The sequence below is a fragment of the Artemia sp. Qi Xiang Cuo genome, chromosome 18 (genome assembly GCF_049724085.1).
Source record: "Artemia sp. Qi Xiang Cuo chromosome 18, ASM4972408v1, whole genome shotgun sequence".
Classification (NCBI taxonomy): Eukaryota; Metazoa; Arthropoda; class Branchiopoda; order Anostraca; family Artemiidae; genus Artemia; species Artemia sp. Qi Xiang Cuo.
Window position 1 is genome coordinate 37,673,479 of NC_142811.1, and position 21,707 is coordinate 37,695,185.

Genomic DNA, 21,707 nt, shown 5'->3' on the forward strand with positions numbered 1-21,707 from the left:
AAGGCTTTGTTCTTTCACCTTTTATTTTCGTCCTAGATTTAGACTACATCTTTACAGATAAATGGGCATGAAATCTGAATTGCAAGAAAGCTTCTCCAGGATGTAGATTTTGCCGATGATGTTGGGCCCACAAAAGCGGAAAAGCAAAAGCTTCAGGACTTTCTGAACAAACTCGTGAATTAAGCTGAAGCATTCGGATTACGCACCAGCGTTCCAAAGACTAAAAATTATGTCAATTAGCAATTTACCGATGAGAATCCGACTATGAGATAAAGACATCGAATCGGTAACAGACTTCAAGTACTTATGGGACACAGTAACTTCAAGTGGTAATTCTGAAAAAGTATTACACACAAGAGCAGCCCTAGCCAACGTGGCAATTCAGACTTCTACCAATCTGGAAATCCACAGCATACTCATCGAAGCTGAAACCCTGACTGTTCCAGTGCAATGTTGTGTCTGTTCTAAGTGGGATGCCTACCATGAAATGCCTAAATCTAACCGCAAAACATAAAAAACCTCCACTGGGAGGAGCATTTACACCAGAAAATGGCAATTTTCAGAAATAAAATATTGTCATTTATAGTCAACAATTTTTATTTAAAAAATGGAAAATAAATTGTATTTAATTTTTGTTTCTTGCTTGTTGACTAAGGAAGCCGTTCCTTGGCTCAGGAGCAGAGGCCGTACAAGGAGCAGAAGAGCTTAAGTGACCAGTAAATTCGTTTAGGGAGGGGAGAAAAAAAAGAAAATTTATTCAAAAAAGTAAAGGGTTCTATATATTTTAAAATGAGAAAAAAAAGCACAAACAAGAATTTTACCGAGGATAAAACAAACTTAAAGTTGAGAACCCCTGATTTTGATTTTAACTTTACAATTACAAGAAGCCATGTCTGTTGCAACGACTTTCTATGTAAAACAAAATGCCATTACACAGAAAGACGGCAGCAGATACAGGCTTACACGGAAGTTTTTCGAAATTTACTGCTCAGCTCTTTTTTTGACCTAGAAAAGAAAAAGTGCGTTAATTGATTGTAGATTAAATACATGTAAAGAAGTGATCAAAAAATACAAAATAAACAAAGAACAGTGCTGAAACATAAAACTAACCCTAAAACAGAAAGAACAAAATTAATATACAGTCTTCTATGAAGTTTGAGCATCAAAATGCCCAAATGGTTGACTGCTTCCCTCGAACGTGAAAGATTATTACGAAAAGCAGAAGAACAAGCTCTTTTTGCAATAAACTTTTACTTCTAAGACAAACCAAAATAATAGTTACCATTCCTAAATTTTAAAGAGTTCATAGTGAATTCTTCCAACAGACTAATGAGACTTACTAAGAGGGAGTATATGATGAGGGTCCCTTGTAAATCTCCAATTAAAGGTTTTGGACCATAATTATTACAGTGGTACTGTTTTATACTACAAAGCTTTTCAACTTACGAAGTTGTACAAAAGGTGCCATTTTTTGTGCTATTTGGCACTTACGGATAGCAAAACTGATTAAAATGACGTAGATATGAGCAATAGATTTCAAATCAACCATTAAACATTTCTCTAAGAAGTTCTGGCAGCCCTCTAGCCCCTAGTTTTTCCACTTAAGACATGGTATCAATAGTGTCATTTGGCATTTGTAGGTGGTGGAATTTATAGAAAAAACATAGATATGAGAAGTAGCTTTTATATGAGCTATAAAACATCTGTATACGATGTTTTTGTAGCCTGCTAGCCCCCCCCCCCTTGAAAAATGGCACATAATGTGCCACATGGCACTTGCACATGGTGGAACCTATAAACATAATGTAGTTGTAACAAAAAACTTTCTAATGAGCAATTAATCATCTTTCTTATGTGTTATTCTAAACAATTATCCCTGGAAAAAAAGAAGAAAAAAAAACAAGGGAGATACATCATTGATATCCCAAGAAAAAATTCTTTTTCATTGGTATTCATGGTGGGGAACTGTAATTACTTTCCTTTTGCAATAAACTTTCTTTTTGTAACGAACTATTACTTCTAAGATTAACTGAAACAATAGTTACCATTCCTGATTCTGTGTCAAATGGCAATTTTTTCTCACTAGACAGTTTTTTTTAAAACACATTTTTCAACTTTTGATTACTATGGGCTGTGGTTTGCTCTTTACTAGGTTGCAGCTGCAGCTGCAACCATGATTGAAAGGGACACTGGAATTTTTTTTATTGCTCCCATTCCTGACGAGACAGCATATACATTGCTTGACATTAGATGTGATTGGATTCATCCAGGAACAGCCATAATGTCTGATTGTTGGAGTGCTTAAAGTAGATTAATCTCTCGCGGAGAATCGGAAAAAATCGAATTTTGGCTGATTGTCACTAGTTCAGCAACCAAATACATTTTAATACTTTTTTTTCAGAAGAATCAGATTTTTTTTAATGGACAAAGAAGTATTTAGGTAGTTATGTTAAATACACTAGTATTAATTTAACTAAATACGGTATCTCAAGTGCATGAGAAGTATTCAAATATGTATTTCAAATAAATGTATTACAGTATTATCAATCACAGGGTATTTTTGAAATGAAAATATTCAGGGTGGACACTGTCGCATTCTACGCGACCACCACTGAGAACAAGTATCAAACAAGGAGATCCATGAGAGCTGTAAAAAGCCATACCAGTCCTGGAAACTGTAAAGAAACAACTGTTCATGCGGCTGGACCATTGTCTAAGGTACAAAAACCACCAATGAATATCCAAGTCCATTATTAAAGCACGGTCAGTCAAGAATTGGAAACACTGCCCTGGAGGACAGAAGAAAGATTTATAGTCGACAGCTGATCAGAACTGCTTAGAGGCTTCCACCTCTTTGGTTGGCTCTGGAAAAAAGATTGGGCCTACTATTTTGAAGCCTTATTTGAGAGTTTGTTGTGGAAACACCTTATTTTTGGATATAACCGATTGATACAGTGAGATCAAATTTTTGTGATAATCCTATGGACATTTATTGAAAATTCATTCATATTCAGATTATTTTCATTTAGTGGATAATTGAAAATTTTCATATTTGAGTGTAAATTCCCTTGGGATTCAGTGATTTATTAAGTACAAAGATTGTCATATAAAGACTAGATAACTAGAATCATTGAATATACCTAGTTCCTGGATATTTATATTTATACTGTGCCAAGACGTTTTAACAGAACCCTTATTGGCAAGCAAAAGAGAGGCAGTTCCTTGTCACAAGTGCCGTTGCACCTGCTGGGAAATTCTCTCTTAAACTGTGGGGATTAGGTGGAACAGGAACCGACACTTTCCTTGTTTATTGGGGTATGAAATGCGTGCAAGATGAGGATAATTTAATGGATATTGCTAAGCTACTTGCTTAGTAATATCCATTAGGGGGTCATATTTGATCCGAAAGAAGTACCGGCCGGTGACTGAAATAAGACAACGGTTTTCGTTTTTTTTCGAGCGTTAAAACTAAGTTCCACTCCCATGGTCACCCGGCAATTCAATAAGTGACGGATGCCAACCTACTCCCGCCTCAGATAGACATTCGTCCCCACCCTACTCCGTGATTCTGAAGACCCCCCCCCCCCTAACACGCCAGAAGAACGAAAAAAAATTCTTACGAGCATGTGCGGAGAAGACATATCGGTCAATGCTGTTGAATTGAAAAGAAACCGATCTGAATTGTGGCTTGTTATTAAAATGAAGGACCAGGCAGGAAGCATTGCTTATTCTATCAACCTAAAATCACAAAGTGTGGAAGCTAAGGTGAATTCCCCAATTTTATAGTTGTGACCAAATAGATTCCAACCACATATAATGCAAGGGCACCGGCAGAAAATTTTTCAATGGAGGGGCAAGACGCTGAAATAGCAGAGGTGGTTGGGTAACAGTTTAGGTGGTTTAGGCCACCAAACTACGACTTTACCCCGAAAAAGACGAATTAGTAGTCAATTTAAAATCCTGAGAAGCTAATGGATTTAAAAGTATCGATAAATATATTTGAGGCTTCCCTAAGTGCGTATCAGCTATCCTGAGGGGGGTGTGTGTGAGTACGTGGGGGTGGGGGTAGGGTAGATTCCTACAAAAGTACATTTTAAAGGACAAACTGCTTACTTTTGATACGTTTTTGATAAGTAAATTTCTGTAAACTTCATTTTCCTTATCAAGATATATCTTTGCATCCACAAAATAATCACATTCATTGGTTTTCTCGGCCATCTCATCTCGGAGACGCTGCATCTCAGCTTGAGCAGCCACCAAAGCACTTGAATATTCCTTCCTCTCTTTGTCCAAAAGCGCCTCCAGTTCACGAATGCGTTCCTGCAAACGTAATTTATGTTACATATATTTGTATTATCAAAATTATAAGTATATCAGGTGACGAAAACTTTAACAAAATGGGGCGGAGGGGTTATAAAAATATGATATACCTGCAATGATACCTAATATTGTACCCTAATCGCAATTAAATATTTTAGCTTGAGACTAATGTTCCAAAATATCACAAAATCTTGGACATAATATCTTAAATTTGGCACAAAGCATCTTAAACATAGATATAATTAATCACAGATAGACTAAAGCATAGAAAAGTGGTGTACTGAAGAGGTTAGGAGCAAAGAAGATATTTAAATCAAGTAAAGTATGAATTTTATTTTAAAATTTAAAGTTTATGGGTAATTTGTTAGAATTTTTGAACCCTTCTTCCTAAATAGGTTTTGTGTTGTTTAAGTATATGTTTTATTGTTTGTTGAGGTTTTTGTAAGGGAAGAATGGTTCAAATTGTATTTATTTTATTTTCACTTTTTTATTACATTTTTTTTTCTATGGCAGCTTGAAGGGATAATATAAAACTTGGAATGTAGTTGAAGCCACCGCCAAAGGATTCTCCTAAGGAGGGGGAGCATCCTACAAGCGGGACGTGCGTTGTATTTTGTTTCGTTTTTATTTGTGTTGTAGCTGAACATTTGTGTCTAAGCTTAACAAAAATTAAGCTTAGAATTAAGCAAAAATTAAGTTGAGTTTTGTTAAAAAACAAAACTCAAATAAAATTCTCAAATTTAGATAGCCTTGTTTTCCACGGTGGACAAAACTCAAATAAAATTCTCAAATTTGGAAAGCCCACCGATACGGAAGGGATATTTTCTCATCCTAGGTTGTTTAATCCCTTTTAGATTATTCTTTTAAGTAGGCTACCTCATATCCAGGGCCATGGAGCCCAAAAGAAAACCTTGATGATTTATATTGTCAGGGGCCTTTTTTTTAATTATTAAACAAAATAATGAATTTTCAAAATTAAAAGGGTGGGGGTTAATGTTTGTTTTCTTTTTAGTTATTAAATTCAAATATCACGAAAAGGTTTTGTTTTAAAATTTCCTCCACCACTTGGGGCAAATATGAGTCAGTAATCACTCTAATTGAATAGCGAGCTTCATGTCTCATATCGGTCGTTGAAATAGTCCATTTATAATTTAGGTCAAAAGCCGAATCTAAAATTTGTGAGGATTATTTTTGGCCTGTATGTTTGACTGCTATTCTATAATGATGTGGAGCTGATAAACCTGACCAGACAGGATTTTATTTCATAGATGAAAATCATATTTACTCCGTCAAACAGTTTGTGGTAATGGTTTCTATAAACACAAATACAACCTGTGTTCATTGTAACCAAAACCCTAAAAACGGAATTTTGGTTATAACAAATATATAAAAATAATCTCCTGTGTATTTTGATGTCAAATATATTAAGTTTTACAGTACTTTACTGAAAACGTTTATGAGTACAACGAGTGTAGTGAACTGGCAGTTGCAAGTGTTGTATGTACCAATTACCTTTCAAACATTTGAATACTACTACTACTACTACTACTACTAACAACTCATCGCAGCACCAAGCCGCCTGAGGCCAAGAAAACTGCGCACGCTCCTCTTCCATCCCGATCTATTCAAAGCCTCCCTTTTTACACCCACCCACGAAGTTCCCATTTCCTTTAGATCTTTCTTTATGACGTCCTCTCACCCCAGACGAGGACGAACTGCTTTCCGGTTAGTCCTAGATGGTTGGTCGAAAAGAACAATCTTCGGCAATCTGTCATCCTTCATCCGCACAATATGCCCTAACCACCTCAACCTTTCTTTCATTATAGACCTAGAAAGCGGTATTGAACCACATTTTTCGTATAGCCTATTGTTTGAAATAAGGTCAGTCAGCCGGGTACCCAGAACAATCCTTAAGCAATTTCTCTGAAAAATATCTAGTAAATATTCATCCGCTTTTTGGAGCGTCCATGCTTCAGAGCCATATTTGCCCACTGTCATCCCTGTAGCTTCTAATATTCTAATTTTGGTTTGCAGACTTATCTTCACATTCTTCCAAACTTTTATTAACTGTGAAAAAACACCCTGAGCTTTGGCTATTCTACTTTTAACATCTTCACTGCTCCCACCATTTTTACTATTAGTACGACTAAGAGAAGTGAAGCTATCCACCTGATTAATTTTTTCAGTACCCAACGTCACTTTTTCATGTTCACTTATTCCTAGCCTTAGTAACTTAGTCTTCCTAACATTAATTTTCAAACCAATATCAGCACCCCGAACTCGCAAAACCTCTAAAACTTCATTCATTTTGCTCACACTTTCATCTAGGATGCTTAAATCATCAGCATAATCCAAGTCCAGGAGACTTTTTCCTCCCCATTTGATTCCGTGGTCTCCCATTGCTTTTCCTGTGCTCCTTAAAACAAAGTCCATCCAAAGAATCCATATAAAGGAGGATAGAATACAACCCTGCTTAATTCCCGATTTAATACAACACCAGCTGCTAACCTCATTTCCTACCTGAACCGCAGCAGTGTTATTTTCGTACATAGCACTAATCACTATAATGTATTTGTCTGGTATACCATACAAGGATAAAACCTTTACTAAAGCTCCTCTATCAACAGAATCGAACGCTTGCTCATTATCTATAAAACTGAGGACCAAAGGTGTTTGAAAACTCAGGCACTTCTCAATTAGCAACCTAAGAGTGAAAATTTGGTCAACACATCCTCTACCTTTTCTAAAACCGCACTGCTCTTCTCTTAAAACTTTGTCTACGGCATCTCTCAGTCTAAAAAGTATTATATTACTAAGTAATTTACAATCTACAGAAACCAGGCTAATGCCTCTATAACTACCACAATCACTGTTATTACCTTTCTTGTACAGAGGTTTAATTAGGGTTTTTCTAAAATGGCTAGGGACTTTCCCTTCTTCAAAAATCATATTCATAATCTTCAATAGCATATTCCTAACCTCATAGCCAACATATTTAAGAAAATCATTTACTACCCTATCAGCACCTGGAGCCTTATTATTTTTTAATCCTTTCAGTACTGTCGCTAAATCCTAATCACAAAATAAAACTTACTTCACAACCAAGGTATCACAAACTTCTTCATTTTACTCTACATCTTTCCCTGAAACTCTCTCAGTTAAGCAAACTATCAAAATGTTTGGACCATTTCTCTTTAGCTTTTTCCTTATCGCTAATTGCCAACCCATTCCTATCTTTAACTGGGACAAGTCCGGATTGACTACTACCTCTCAATTTATTAACGTGCCAGTACAATATTTTACTATTATGCCGTCTAGCTGCATCTTCTAAATCCTCGGCAATTTTGTCCATGGCCTCCACTTCACACCTCCTTAGTTCATATTTCAATGCTTCCTCCACTTTCTTTATATTTTTTTTGTTTTCATATGATCTATCACTCAGATAATTCTTGTACAAGTCCTTTCTCCTTTCTTTTAATCATGAAGCTTTTTCACTAATATTCTTAGCTGTAGTTCTAGCTTTCTTCCCTAATACACATTCAGCAACTTCACAAATTATGTTTCTAAAATTATTCCAACTATCTTCCACATTATCAAATTTTTAACTCTCAAGTTTAGTATTCAACTGTTCCTGGAAAGTTTCTCTCAAATTCTCATCCTGGAGTCCACTAACATCATAACTTCCCGGGAGGTAATTACCCTTCCGATATTTCAGCTTTAAATTAACCCTTGACACTATTAGATGGTGATCTTTACTTTTTAACATCAATAACAGCACTCCTATATACCCTAGTATCTTGTATTGATCCTGCCAGTCTTCGGTTTACTATAACATAATCAATAAGGTTTGCTGTCTTACCATCACGTGAATACCATGTTAGCTTATGAGCCATTTTATGACCAAACACCGTATTGGTTATAACTAGACTGTTATACCTACAAAATTCTGTATCCATTTCAATTCTGCAAAAGTCTGTATCCATAACTGTTTTCTTTTCCTACACCAAGTTTACCTAAGCTGGGATACCATCTATCCTTATTTCTACCAACCTGGGCGTTAAAATCTCCCAGCAATAACATCATATTTCTACCTGGGACCTTGTCTATTTGCTCCTATAACTGTAAGTAAAATTCATCTGAGTCACTAGTATCTCCATCAGTCGGTTCTACAGGGGCGTATTGGGGGTAAAAATTCGAAGTTTTGTCTAAATAGTGGGGGGCTTACAATGGAATAAGACAGCCCCTCATGGAACAATTTATATTCAATTAACCACTAGTTAAATCTTTCCGGAAAGCATGGGGCGTAAAAACTCAAGAAGACAGCAGCACCCTCATATATAGAATAATTTCTTTCTGTTTTAGGGTTTGCTGCCCTTTTCCATTTCCATCTGTAAAAATTTTCTTGATTATTACTCACAAAGCTCAATAAGAGCAACAACATACAATACAGTGTTACACAAACAGCATTCTATACTGCCATCTATCTTGTCAGGTGTATTTCTTAGAGAACACAGAAATATTTCAACTCAATAAAATATTGGGCTTTCGTTTATATTGATGATGTGTGATATGAGAAAGTTTTCAGTTTTTTTGGGATCTGATTATTTTGTTGTTTTTTTCAGCTCTGAAGGTATAGAGAATCAAGCTAAATGAGAGTCAAGCAGAGTCAACCACGTTCCAACGCATACGTTCCTTAAGTACAAAACTGAAGTTGAAGTTCCATAAATAATATTTTGTCGTTCCTACGCATAGGGCAAGAGCGTGTACATTTGTAGTTAATATAGGTAGTTATATGCAAGGATTTTTATCCTAAAATTATTATTTTAACCCCTATATGCGGGTTAATAACCAAAAAAGCTAAGAATTTATTTTTCCTGTGCTTATAATACAAAAAATACAGTACTTTTTTTTGTGTCTGGTGCATTTGAATACAAGAAATAACAAATAATCAATTTATTACGTTTACTTATCGCAATTAATTATTATTAATTAATTACCAATTATGATTTTCTCCTGGAACGCTCGTACACTAATCAAAATGAGGCACGTGCAACATTTTTTGCTATAAGGCAGAGTACCTGTTACTGACATGTTACGTTACTTACCATCCATATGATTAATGGGCCACCTATGACCTGAACACGATTTTTTTTTATTTCTATGTAACAGCGACGTTGTTACATGGAACATTTTAAGATTTTCAGCGTTTGCACTGTACACTGGTTCATGCTTTTTGAATTGTAGTAAAATATCGACAAAATTATACTTATTTAATCCCAAATTAGGTGTTACTATTCGGTAGCTGGTAAATTACCTTACAACATCACTCAGGGTGTATCCAGGATTTTCGGTCGGGGGTGGAGGGTGGGGGGACCCAAAAAAACTTTCAAAGTTTTTGTTATGTTTTTACGAGTCGGGCAAAATTTGGGAGGAAGGGTTTGAAACCGGTAAATCATAGGCATGATCATCGCTGTCATGCTGACGGGTCGTTTCTGACGTTAAAATTTTTATAAAGAAAATTGTGATTTTAATAATATACATTGTTTTGCTGATTCATTGCCTTGCAAATATATGATTGTTTTTTTTTATGAAAATGTTTTTTTTTGTGTTTGTAAAATTTTGATTTGCATATAAACATATATGAACATAATTTATTTTACCTATATTATATACTGTGCGCACTTGAACTGAGTTATTTAATTGTTCGGAAATTTGAATAAATTAAAGTGTCCTTTTTCTTATGTGCTTTTTTTTGTTAGGTTTAGCTCGGTATTTACACGATAATGTGAAATAAGTGAGATTTTTTTTTATCCTCACAGCACAGATACAGTAACCCCCCCCCCCGAAAAATAACTGTTCAGCGTAGTTGATTTCAGATAGAAAATTTTTTTTTGAGGAGGAAACTCCCCCAGAAGCCTCAAGGTAAGGGTTTTAAGCTATACCCTGGGGACATCAAGGTTTTTATAGAAGGCGGTGTTGTAGAAACTTAAAAAAAGGCTCATTTGATTGGAAATTCAAAGGACTAGTGTTCTTTTTAATAGTCGAAAGTGATTTGAGGGCAACTAGCCCCCCTCTCACGCCCACCTTTTCCCCAAACACATTCAATCAAAATTTTGAGACAACCATTTTATCAAACGTAATTTCAAGTTCTGGAAATTAGGTCTTTGAGGATGACAAATTACTCCCTCACAGCCCTTGAGGCAAGAGTTGTAATTTAAGGATTCTCCGAGTCCTACCCATTATTTCTTATGGAAGGGATGCTCGTATAAACTTTAGAGAGGGCTCATATGATTGGAAATTGAAAGTTCTTGTTCACTTTTCAATAGTAAAAAAAGATTGGAGGGCAACTAGCCCCCCCACCACCTCCACACCCAAAAACCATCCGCAAAAAATTTTGAGATAGACAATTGGGGAAAATAGGTGTGTCAGACAAAGAAAGGGAGAAGCAACAGGAGCGAAAAAACCAGGCAGAAAAAGCTAGGCGAGAACTTGACAAAGATGCTGAGCACCCACACGGTGAGGAGAAGGCAGTGTTTACAGTTTATATGCAAAAAGTCCAAATTCTTCCCCTACAGCCAGCAGTTAAAGAATCGCATTTCAAAAGCAGGATAGTGTGTTTCAATGAAACTTTTGTTCCACCGCTTTCTAGTGCTCGCAATGGCTCGTCACCAGAAGTGGCATACTGTGTAGTATGGCATGAAGAAACATATGGTAGACCCGGAGATGCTGTCGCCTTTGCTGTTTTTTGTCTTGTGGATGAGTTACTGGACACAAAACAATTTTCCTTCTAGGGCTATAACTGCTCGTCACAGAACAAGAACTGGATAATCTTTTCCATGTTTGTGCGCATTTAAACGAATCATGGGGTTCAGAGAAGATCTTCATAAGTTCCTGGCGAAGGGACACACACACATGGCAGCTGACAGCTTGCATGGCATGATAGAGAAGAAAATCCGCGTGAAGCAGGTTGTTGAGGACTTTCATTAAACCTTTGAACTTTTCAAAAAAAAATTTGAACTATGAAAGGACATAACAAAAGGCATCAACTAATGCATTCACTTTCACTCTAAATAGGCTAAATAATTTTGTCAACTACACATTTATAAATAGCATTTATTTAGTAGAATAACCTAAGATCAAGAAAGAGTATTTGGTTTGAGAATAATAGCCTGAGAAATTTGGGTTATTTTTTTTAAATATTGTTACTTCAGCTCTATTCAGCGTTTCCACATCTATTTTTTTAAACTATTAAGAAATGGTAGAAAATCCCAAGAAATCCTCATTGTGAATGCCAAAATCCCTAAGGCTTTCCCCATTTTCTGACTTTTTTCTAAACCACTAGTAAAGCGTTGTTATGGTGACTTTAATAGAATTTGTTCAAGATAACTCATTTTGCAACACAAGACATTTTACTTGTACCAAAATATCTTCTTTTGACATTTGAAATAATGCTTTGTATTTATTTATTGACTAGTTAAAACCGATTTTGATTTATAGATTTCAGATTCTGGACTGTAGGAAGATATTTTATTTACTTTTCTTAGCCATCATTTTTTCCTTTACTATTACCAATTTTCTAGCACCTTCAATTTTATTTGAATTTGTACAATGAATTAACATGAATGATATCCAACCTGTCTTTTTCAAGCATTATGTTTATTTTGACTTTTATATTAAATTGTTTATATGAATAAAAATGTTTGAAAAAGAGTAAAAGATACCTGTCAACAGAAGCTATATTGAATTAAGTAAGCAATCCCAATGCAAAGGCAACAAATTCAAACCTATACTTCATGACTTGGTTCAGATTTGTGCATACAAGCTCAGTGAGATTTGTTGGATCCTCAATTAGTAGAAGCCTGTAGTAGGCACTTAGAGCATCCCATTGTTCAAAAATTCTGTCTACACCAATTTTGACTGAAAGCCATCAAGTCTACCTAGCCTGCAGAATCCTATTCATGTGAACTTGGTAGAACATATTCAATCCCAAGAGAAGCAAGTTGTCTTTTTTTAACTATATGCGAAGAGAAAATATATGGGGCAACAGATGTCTTCCATGGAGTTTGGCAATTTCTTGCATACTTATGAAGAAACAAGATGGGTCACTTGGCAGAAGGATTTCAATATTGCCCTGGCTGAAGAGTTGGAACACTCAACAACATAAAGTATATCAGCTTCAACTGAGAGGTCATCATTGCAAAATATTACTCAACTGCTAGAAGCTATTTAGAAGATATATCAGTGGACTCAACAACTATAACCAAGAAGCAGCAATTCAATCAAAGTTTTATCATGAACAAAACACTTTTGTTAGCTCCCATGATAGAGTTTGAAGTATCAGAGAGAACCCCAATAAAATTTGCTGGGAAAGCTTGTAACTTTCTATTATGGACTACTTCAGCTTGTCAAATAATGCCTTGGCTGACAAATTGACAGTCAACAACATTGGGTATATCAGCTTCAACTGAAAGGTCATCATTGCAAAATATTACTCTAATTGCTAGAAGCTTTTTAGAAGATACATCAGTGGACTCATCAATTATAACAGAGAAGTAGCAATTCCATTAAATTTTTTTATTGAGCAGATCATTGGTTTGCTCATTTATGTTCATCAAGCATGGAACAAACATTTCGAAATTTATTTCCAGCATAATGGTAATCATACAGATCATGATATGTAAATAAATTATTGCTGATACAAATATAAGTTTTCTCCACTTTTGGTGACTTATGATTATTTGCCACCCATTTAAATTAAGGTGAATTTATTTCCAATGACAATTAAACTATGCTATGCCAATATTGTATATCTCAGACTGTCAAAATCAAGCAGCCAGGCGGAACAAGCAAGGCTGTCTCATTATAAAATTAGGTATATACGACAAAACAGGCCTTTATCTCTTTGGTGTTGAAGACAAATCTATGAAAAAAAAAACATCTAAGGACAAAAGAGACTGAAATTTCAATGTATACGGTATAGTCCAATAGGCAGGTGGCTGCTTATGAGTATCCACTAACTATCGATCACATTTAACAAATCATCTTGCAAATGGAAATATTCCTTATTGACAAGAAAGGCATGATCTTATGGAGGTACCTAAATTTTTGAAATGTCCAATATAAGGTAACAGATCACCTGGCACACTATTTTTTCATAGCTTTTGGTATCAGTAGAAGGTAGCTATCAATTGAAATTACATTTTGAAGAATCAGAAAGTGAGGCTGGGAGGCCATGTAAACAGTAGGAGGCTGAGAAATTAAATGAAAATAATACAAAAACTGTACTTATTTGGAAAACTAGCTAAGTTCTCAGTAAAGTTGCAGAAAAAGGCAGGGAAAGAGACTCCTAATATAAACATCTTATTTCTTACTATATAATGTTAAGTCTATTAGGCTTTAAAGGCACAGAGGGTTGTTCAGAAGCATCAGGATATAAACAATCAATTTCTTACTGCACGTCCTGGTTTAATTGAGCAGTACCTCTGCACCTTATGCTGTTGGGGTTCCTAATATACACCTTTAATAGGTTTTGTTCAAATGATTAGTTGCATTAAAATCATTGGTAAATATTTTCCAAATCATATTATTGAGTTACGACTAAAGTGAATATACTACTTGATGCCTTTTTTTTATGCTCTTTACGAATATAATAATCATTTTTGTTGGAAATGAATTTTAGCCCCCACCCCAATATATACCAATTCAGGTTATATATTTGCACATTAGGAGGGTGGGGGGGGGGGGGGAAACTTTAAACTAAACTCTCATTTACATCAGAAACAAAATTACTTAATTTAAAATTTTCTTAAAATGTTAATTAAAATTAAAATTTTCCTAAAATTTTAATTGAAATTAAAATTTTTGTAAAAATCAAACTGCATCTGAAAAGAAAAAGATGTCGTCAATGTAATACACAATACCCTAATCATTTTGTCCATCATATGAATTCTCAGACCGTCTTTACGAACAAGAACACATACCTTTGGTTCCCACTGGTGTAATTTTTTTTTTTTTTTTTTTTTTTTTTTTTTTTTTTTTTTTTTTAAATGCAAAACGGCTGAAGGATAGCAGATGCGGGAAAATCGTAAAAATATTCCCACAGATACAGTCCGCTACAGCCGTTGAAGCGCAAAAATACTTGATATATTTAAAAAGCATGTGCATAGGAATAGGCTAAATCAAATTCTTAGAAGCCAAGAAAAATATTCAAAGGGTTAACACATAATAGCTTAGGATAACTATGCCTAATGAAAAATATAAGTCTGTTTCCCTTGGCTCATTTCCTTGTCAAAATCCCCCCATGACTCACCTATTAAAATATTGTATTGAAATGACAGCATCTTCATGTTGTTTGTCAAATATTAACGGAGAACTGTTGAAAAACATGTTTAGTTTATCAGTTACTTACAATTTAGGGGTCTACAGTGCTTTCAAATTAAAATAACGGATGCAATTTTCAACGGCTCAGTATAAATATTTAAATTCAGCCATTGAACCGTTGTGATGCAGAAACTTGCATAAAAAAAAACAGAACAAAATTGGACTGATCACGCAAAAACGGCCGTTTTTGAGTGAAATCGCATAAGTGGGAACCCAAGGATAATCTAAAGCTGGGGCTTCACCTATCGGAATTTCTAGATTTGGGGCTTTCTGGATAGTGAAGCCGGTCCAAAAAACGTGCCCAAGATGTTTTTTAAACTTCCACTTCCCAGCACTTCAGAGCTTCTACAATCGTTTTGTTTTCATGTTTATTAAAGTCAATTTTTTATTTCTTATTCTGTTTCTTCCACCAATAAAATAATTTTTTCTTGCACAAAAGCTCCCAGAATCCAGAATTCTGCAAGCTCAAATGCCCCTTTTTCTAGATTAATTAAAAAAAAACTTTTCCCACAAAATAGGTTTTTCCAAAAAAGTAAATAACTCAATTAAACCAATACTGAACAAAAATAGAATCAAATAATCTACCAATCATACAACTACCACAAATCAGTATCAATAAATAAATGAAACCCAAAACTAACAGAAATTAAACTAAACAACAGTGTCAAACTAAAAAAAGCAGAAATTAATATGAGTAGGGTTCTAACTCCCTATACTGTCTAAAAGCCAGAATAAAATTTGTACTTTTTTCTTCTTCTATTACAGCAGGTGGACTTTACAGTGGATACTATTTAGCCCTTTTCATTTTGCTTCACTCTGTGGGCTGGACAGAGCTACGGGCTTGGTTGCCTCTTATTTATTAGATATCCTCAGATATCTTTCAGCAGATCTTTTGACTCAAGGAGTTCAAATATAAGATGATAGATATTGATTTCTGTGCTCTGTGTGTAGGTATAGTCAGCTAGGCTCTTGGCTGATAGTGAGATTTTGTGGTGTTTGAAGTACTTTAACAGTTTACAATGCAAGGTATGCTGTGCAGACGTCAGCGTATTACATTCAAATAGGCAATGGCCAACTGTTTCATTATTCATATTACAATACCTGTAAAGAGGAGAAAATGGAACTGAACAACTTGAGTTGGGAAATTGATAGTAGAATGCAAGAAAATGTAGTCCATTTGTTCCAGAATGAATTCTATGATAAATTTTAGAGAAATCCTTATTGGGAAAGGGGGAAAGATTAGGATTATTCTTATTGCACATAATATCTGATAGTCTCCATCGGTAAATATCTCTAATGAGGATCGGTATCCCACTTGGCTGGTCAATATTTATAGCATTTTTTGCTATTTCATCAACCTGATGATTACCACTTATACCAGAGTGGCTAGGAATATACTGAAGATAAGTTCTTAACACAATAGTTTTCTTAACACAAACCCTTCAAAACAAAACAAAAACTTTTTAAATTGCTATTAAAAATGAATTTTTGTTCGCACTTTATTACCTGTAATGAGATTGTGATGATAGTTAAAACTCTTGGAGAGATTGTAAGTCGAGCCATTGGTTCAATGTTTAACAAGGAAACTTGCAGTATTTTTAAATTTTAGTTGCATCACGACGAGCAAAACAGCGGTAAATCTCAGACACTCTGGTGACTCGAAAACAACCATCATCCAGGGTAGGCTACACCAAATGCCAAAACCAGGTGGAGGGAAGGGGTTGCTGCAAAGACTTAACTTTTAGAAAGCGTTTTCATTACTCAGTTGACGCTTCATACGGAAACCAGGGTTAATTTTATTCTGGGTGCTATCGGCCGTAGGAACAGGCCTATATAAGCAAGATTTTTGGTCAAAGTGTGAGGTAGTTTGCCTGCAAATTTTTTGAACCTGTGAATCATCAGTGCTCTTCTTCAAAAGAGGACTTTAGAACGATTTAAAAGGGCTTTAAAGCCATATAATAAAATTTCAATTCCCTTAATTCAAATAAAAGGAACACAATATAAGTTTTCTTAACACAATATAAAAATTCACCTTTATACAATATAAAAATTGACACAAAGTTAATAAAAGCCAAAAGTAGGTTAATTAAGTAAGTGAAATATTCAAGGGTGTCTGCAAAAAAAGAATCTAAGAAAATGAGAAAATACTCTACACAACTTTTTTTTTTTTTGCAAAAAAGTGTCAATTTTTCTTTCAAAATTTTAGTTTTTCTGCTCCTGGTCTTCCAACGCGGGAAGCTACCCCCTGTCTCTCCATGTAACCTTTTCAAAGAGTGGTTCAATATATGTAGAAGTTTATTGCCTACTTGTAGCTGAGCCAAATAAACATTTCAAAATTCCATGCCAAATGGGGACTGCTCTCATTGACTTGCTATGCAATTCTACAGTGTACATGACTTGTTAAAACTCAAGTTGTTTTGAATACAATACAAAGTTTTTTTTTAGAGTTTGGGGCTTAAATCTAGTAATTTTGTATAAATTTGTGTGTTTTTCAATAAAGGGGAAATATCGCTGTAATAGTTATAGTGGGAATTGTAAAGGGATGCATTCCTCTTCTTACGTTAATTGATTAACTGAAAAAAAGTTTTTTTTTAACTGAAAGTAAGGAGCGCCATTAAAACTTAAAACGAACAGAAATTATTCCGTATATGAAAGGGGCTGTCCCCTCCTCAGTGCCTCGCTTTTTACGCTAAAATTTTTTATTGTTTAAAAAAAAAGAGTTGTAAGAAAGTCAAACTTTAGCGTAAAGAGCGAGGCGTTGAGGAGGGCTCACCCCTTTCATATACGGAATAATTTCTGTTCGTTTTAAGTTTTAATGTCGCTCCTTACTTTCAGTTTAAAAAACTTTTTTTTTTATTTAAAGGCTGCGAAAGCAGGGGTTTGGGGGGCGGCAGCCCCAACTGTGCCTCCTAATCCCTGTACGTTTTAAGGTTCGACCTTGTAACTCAGCCTCTTTAACTCTTTAGAAAACGTAGTTTTTTTTCAAATAATTGACTATAGGCTCATCGTTTATGGTGCATGTGCAAAGACCCAGATGCAAAAAATTGAAAAAATACAAAATGATTTAATACGTCTCATATTTGGTCTTAGGAAACCCACAAGCACCAAGTTTCTGCTTATGGAGGGTGGATTAACAACAATAAGGGAGAGACATAGCTTTCTCTTGATAAAAAATCTCACAAAAATTGAATCAAATAGCTCATACACCCTACATAATTGGTTAAGAAATCATGCCAATATTCAGAAGTAGTTCCCTGTACCCACAAAGTCTACTGCACCCACTTTTCCCCAATCACCTCCATGGAATTGGTCAATTTCCATAATAAATACAGATTTCTCAAAGTGGACTAAAAATTTAAAGCCCATTGCTTTTCTCCAGAAAAAATTTGCTGAACTTAATACAATTACATATAAAAACCATTTCCAAATTTTTGTTGATGGGTCCAAACTAAATGAGAAGGTAGCAAGTGGTGCCTTCCTTCCTCGCCTGAATATTGTAATGGGTGAGAGATTGTATAATAATGTATATATTATGTCCGCAGAGTTAAATGCCATAATCATGGCATTAGAACACCTTATGAAAAACCAACATTTGATTCCTAGTTCAAATAAAATTATAGTTTATTCCGACTCTTCGTCAAGCCTTAAGTTGCTGTCTTCAGCTCCTCAGTATAAGTTGGACATTGACACGTATCATTGTCTTACTATTATAGATAATCTTGCTTCAAGTGGTATAAGAACTTATCTTCAGTATATTCCTAGCCACTCTGGTATAAGTGGTAATCATCAGGTTGATGAAATAGCAAAAAATGCTATAAATATTGACCAGCCAAGTGGGATACCGATCCTCATTAGAGATATTTACCGATGGAGACTATCAGATATTATGTGCAATAAGAATAATCCTAATCTTTCCCCCTTTCCCAATAAGGATTTCTCTAAAATTTATCATAGAATTCGTTTTGGAACAAATGGACTAAATTTTCTTGCATTCTCTTATCAGTTTCCCAACTCAAGTGGTTCAGTTCCCTTGTCCCCTCTTTGCAGGTATTGTAATATGAATAATGAAACAGTTGGCCATTGCCTATTTGAATGTAATACGCTGACGTCTGCACAGCATACCTTGCATTGTAAACTGTTAAAGTACTTCAAACACCACAAAATCTCACTATCAGCCAAGAGCCTAGCTGACTATACCTACACACAGAGCACAGAAATCAATATCTATCATCTTATATTTGAACTCCTTGAGTCAAAAGATCTGCTGAAAGATATCTGAGAATATCTAATAAATAAGAGGCAACCAAGCCCGTAGCTCTGTCCAGCCCACAGAGTGAAGCAAAAGGAAAAGGGCTAAATAGTATCCACTGTAAAGTCCACCTGCTGTAATAGAAGAAGAAAAAAGTACAAATTTTATTCTGGCTTTTAGACAGTATAGGGAGTTAGAACCCTACTCATATTAATTTCTGCTTTTTTTAGTTTGACACTGTTGTTTAGTTTAATTTCTGTTAGTTTTGGGTTTCATTTATTTATTGATACTGATTTGTGGTAGTTGTATGATTGGTAGATTATTTGATTCTATTTTTGTTCAGTATTGGTTTAATTGAGTTATTTACTTTTTTGGAAAAACCTATTTTGTGGGAAAAGTTTTTTTTTAATTAATCTAGAAAAAGGGGAATTTGAGTTCCAGATTTCTGGATTCTGGGAGCTTTTGTGCCCAAAAAAAAAATTTTAATGGTTGAAGAAACCGAATAAGAAATTAAAAATTGACTTTAATAAACATGAAAACAAAACGATTGTAGAAGCTCTGAAGTGCTGGGAAGTGGAAGTTTAAAAAACATCTTGGGCACGTTTTTTGGACCGGCTTCACTATCCAGAAAGCCCCAAATCTAGAAATTCCGATAGGTGAAGCCCCAGCTTTAGATTATCCTTGGGTTCCCACTTATGCGATTTCACTCAAAAACGGCCGTTTTTGCGTGATCAGTCCAATTTTGTTCTGTTTTTTTTTCTGCAATTTTTTGCATCACAACGGTTCATTGGCTGAATTAAAATATTTCTACTGAGCCGTTGAAAATCGCATCCGTTATTTTAATTTGAAATCATTGTAGACCCCTGAATTGCAAGTAACTGATAAACTAAATCTCTTTATCCACCGTTCTCCGTCAATATTTGACAAACAACGTAAAGATGCTATTCTTTCAATAGAAAATTTTAATAGGCGAGTCCTAGGGGGATTTTGACAAGGAAATGAGCCAAGGAGAAAAGATTTATATTTTTCATAAGGCATAGTTAGCCTAAGCTATTATGTGTTAACCCTTTGAATATTTTTCTTGGCTTCTAAGAATTTGATTTAGCCTATTCCTATGCACATGCTTTTAAGCATATCAAGTATTTTTGCGCTTCAACGGCTGTAGTGGACTGTATCTGTGGGAATATTTTTACGATTTTCCTGCATTTGTGCTATCCTTGAGCCGTTTTGCATTAAAAAAAAAAAAAAAAAAAAAAAAAAAAATTACACCAGTGGGAACCAAAGGTATGTGTTCTTGTTCGTAAAGACGGTCTGAGAATTCATATGATAGACAAAATGATTAGGGTATTGTGTATTACATTGACGACATCTTTTTCTTTTCAGATGCAGTTTGATTTTTACAAAAATTTTAATTTCAATTAAAATTTTAGGAAAATTTTAATTTTAATTAACATTTTAAGAAAATTTTAAATTAAGTAATTTTGTTTCTGATGTAAATGAGAGTTTAGTTTAAAGTTTCCCCCCTCCCCACCCTCCTAATGTGCAAATATATAACCTGAATTGGTATATATTGGGGTGGGGGCTAAAATTCATTTCCAACAAAAATGATTATTATATTCGTAAAGAGCATAAAAAAAAGGCATCAAGTGGTATATTCACTTTAGTCGTAACTCAATAATATGATTTAGTAAATATTTACCAATTCTTTTTACCAATAAAATATAAGTAGTAACATTAGATTACTTATCTTATGTTCTGTCCAAATACCATAGACAGATTTCTGACAAATCACCATCTGGGACCATCTCATATGATGGTCCCAGATATAGCTCTAGGAATATGTAAAAACAAAAAAGGGAAGCATGAAAACAAAAACATCTTACTTTATAATATGCAGCACGTTTCTATTAATCAAATTAAAATGTTTCCTTCAGTTGCTATCCATATTTTCGAATCTTTCACATAGTATTTTTATCCATAATTCGATTATAGTCACTCAGACAAAACTGGATTTGATGAACTAGGTTTGCTGGATTTCATCACCAGATGAAAAACAGCAAATAAATATATCATTAGGGCTAAATGAATTTAAAGACCAGGCTAGAAGACCAAAAGATTTAACATTAGGGTGCTGGCACAAGTGCTTTGACTAAATTATTTTTCTATAGAAGTGTTAAAGAAAGTTTTGGTGAAGAATATTGTTTCAAGTTAAATCTACCAATTAAATGTATTATAATTTGGATTCAGGTGCAAGCTAATTGTCCACCACTTGTAACAAATTGGAGGGATATTAATTTTCTGAATAGACTACAAATTTGCCCACTACCAAGGAATTTTAACAGATGTATTGGGACATTTTCTTTTTAGGTGCAATAATTTGGTGAATTTAAGAGGAGACATGTTTCATGGTGGTAGGAATGTTGAACTGCTACTGGGATTCCTTAGATCAACATCTCCTCGATATATAGGGGCAGTAGGTCTCATCCCCAGCCCCCCCCTTGTAGTTATAGAAATTTTGGAATATCCTCATTTAATTGGAAATAGGGAGTTCTGATCCTTTTTTATAACTAAAAAGTGATGGGAGATCAATCAGGTCCTGTCCTAAAACTAATTTTTTATATCTGGGCCTTTTGTTACTCCTTAGGACATCTGATCAACTTCTTGAGGTACCTGTTCTGTACTTTCTTTGGGGATGCTCAATTTTGCATGAGGGAAAATTTCTATGGGAGGGTGGATTTATCTGCAGGGGGAAATACTG

General features: G+C 34.8%; 1 protein-coding gene across 2 annotated transcripts in view; it reads right to left on the minus strand.

Annotated features, from left to right (window-relative positions):
• Window positions 1–809: 809 nt before the first annotated feature.
• LOC148941466 (lamin-B2.L-like) overlaps window positions 810–21,707 on the minus strand; it is a 35,758-nt gene continuing 14,860 nt past the window's right edge. Inside the window, exons 2-4 of one of the 2 annotated variants that reach the window (XM_089103842.1) lie at window positions 16,207–16,424; window positions 4,114–4,320; window positions 810–1,005 (exon numbers count right to left, since the gene is read on the minus strand). In XM_089103842.1, the coding sequence (XP_088959968.1) occupies window positions 982–1,005; window positions 4,114–4,320; window positions 16,207–16,263 (288 nt within the window). In that variant the 5' untranslated portion in view covers window positions 16,264–16,424 and the 3' untranslated portion in view covers window positions 810–981. Of the gene's footprint in view, window positions 1,006–4,113; window positions 4,321–16,206; window positions 16,425–21,707 lie in introns of those variants that run through there. The other variant, XR_016143238.1, reaches the window with a different exon arrangement.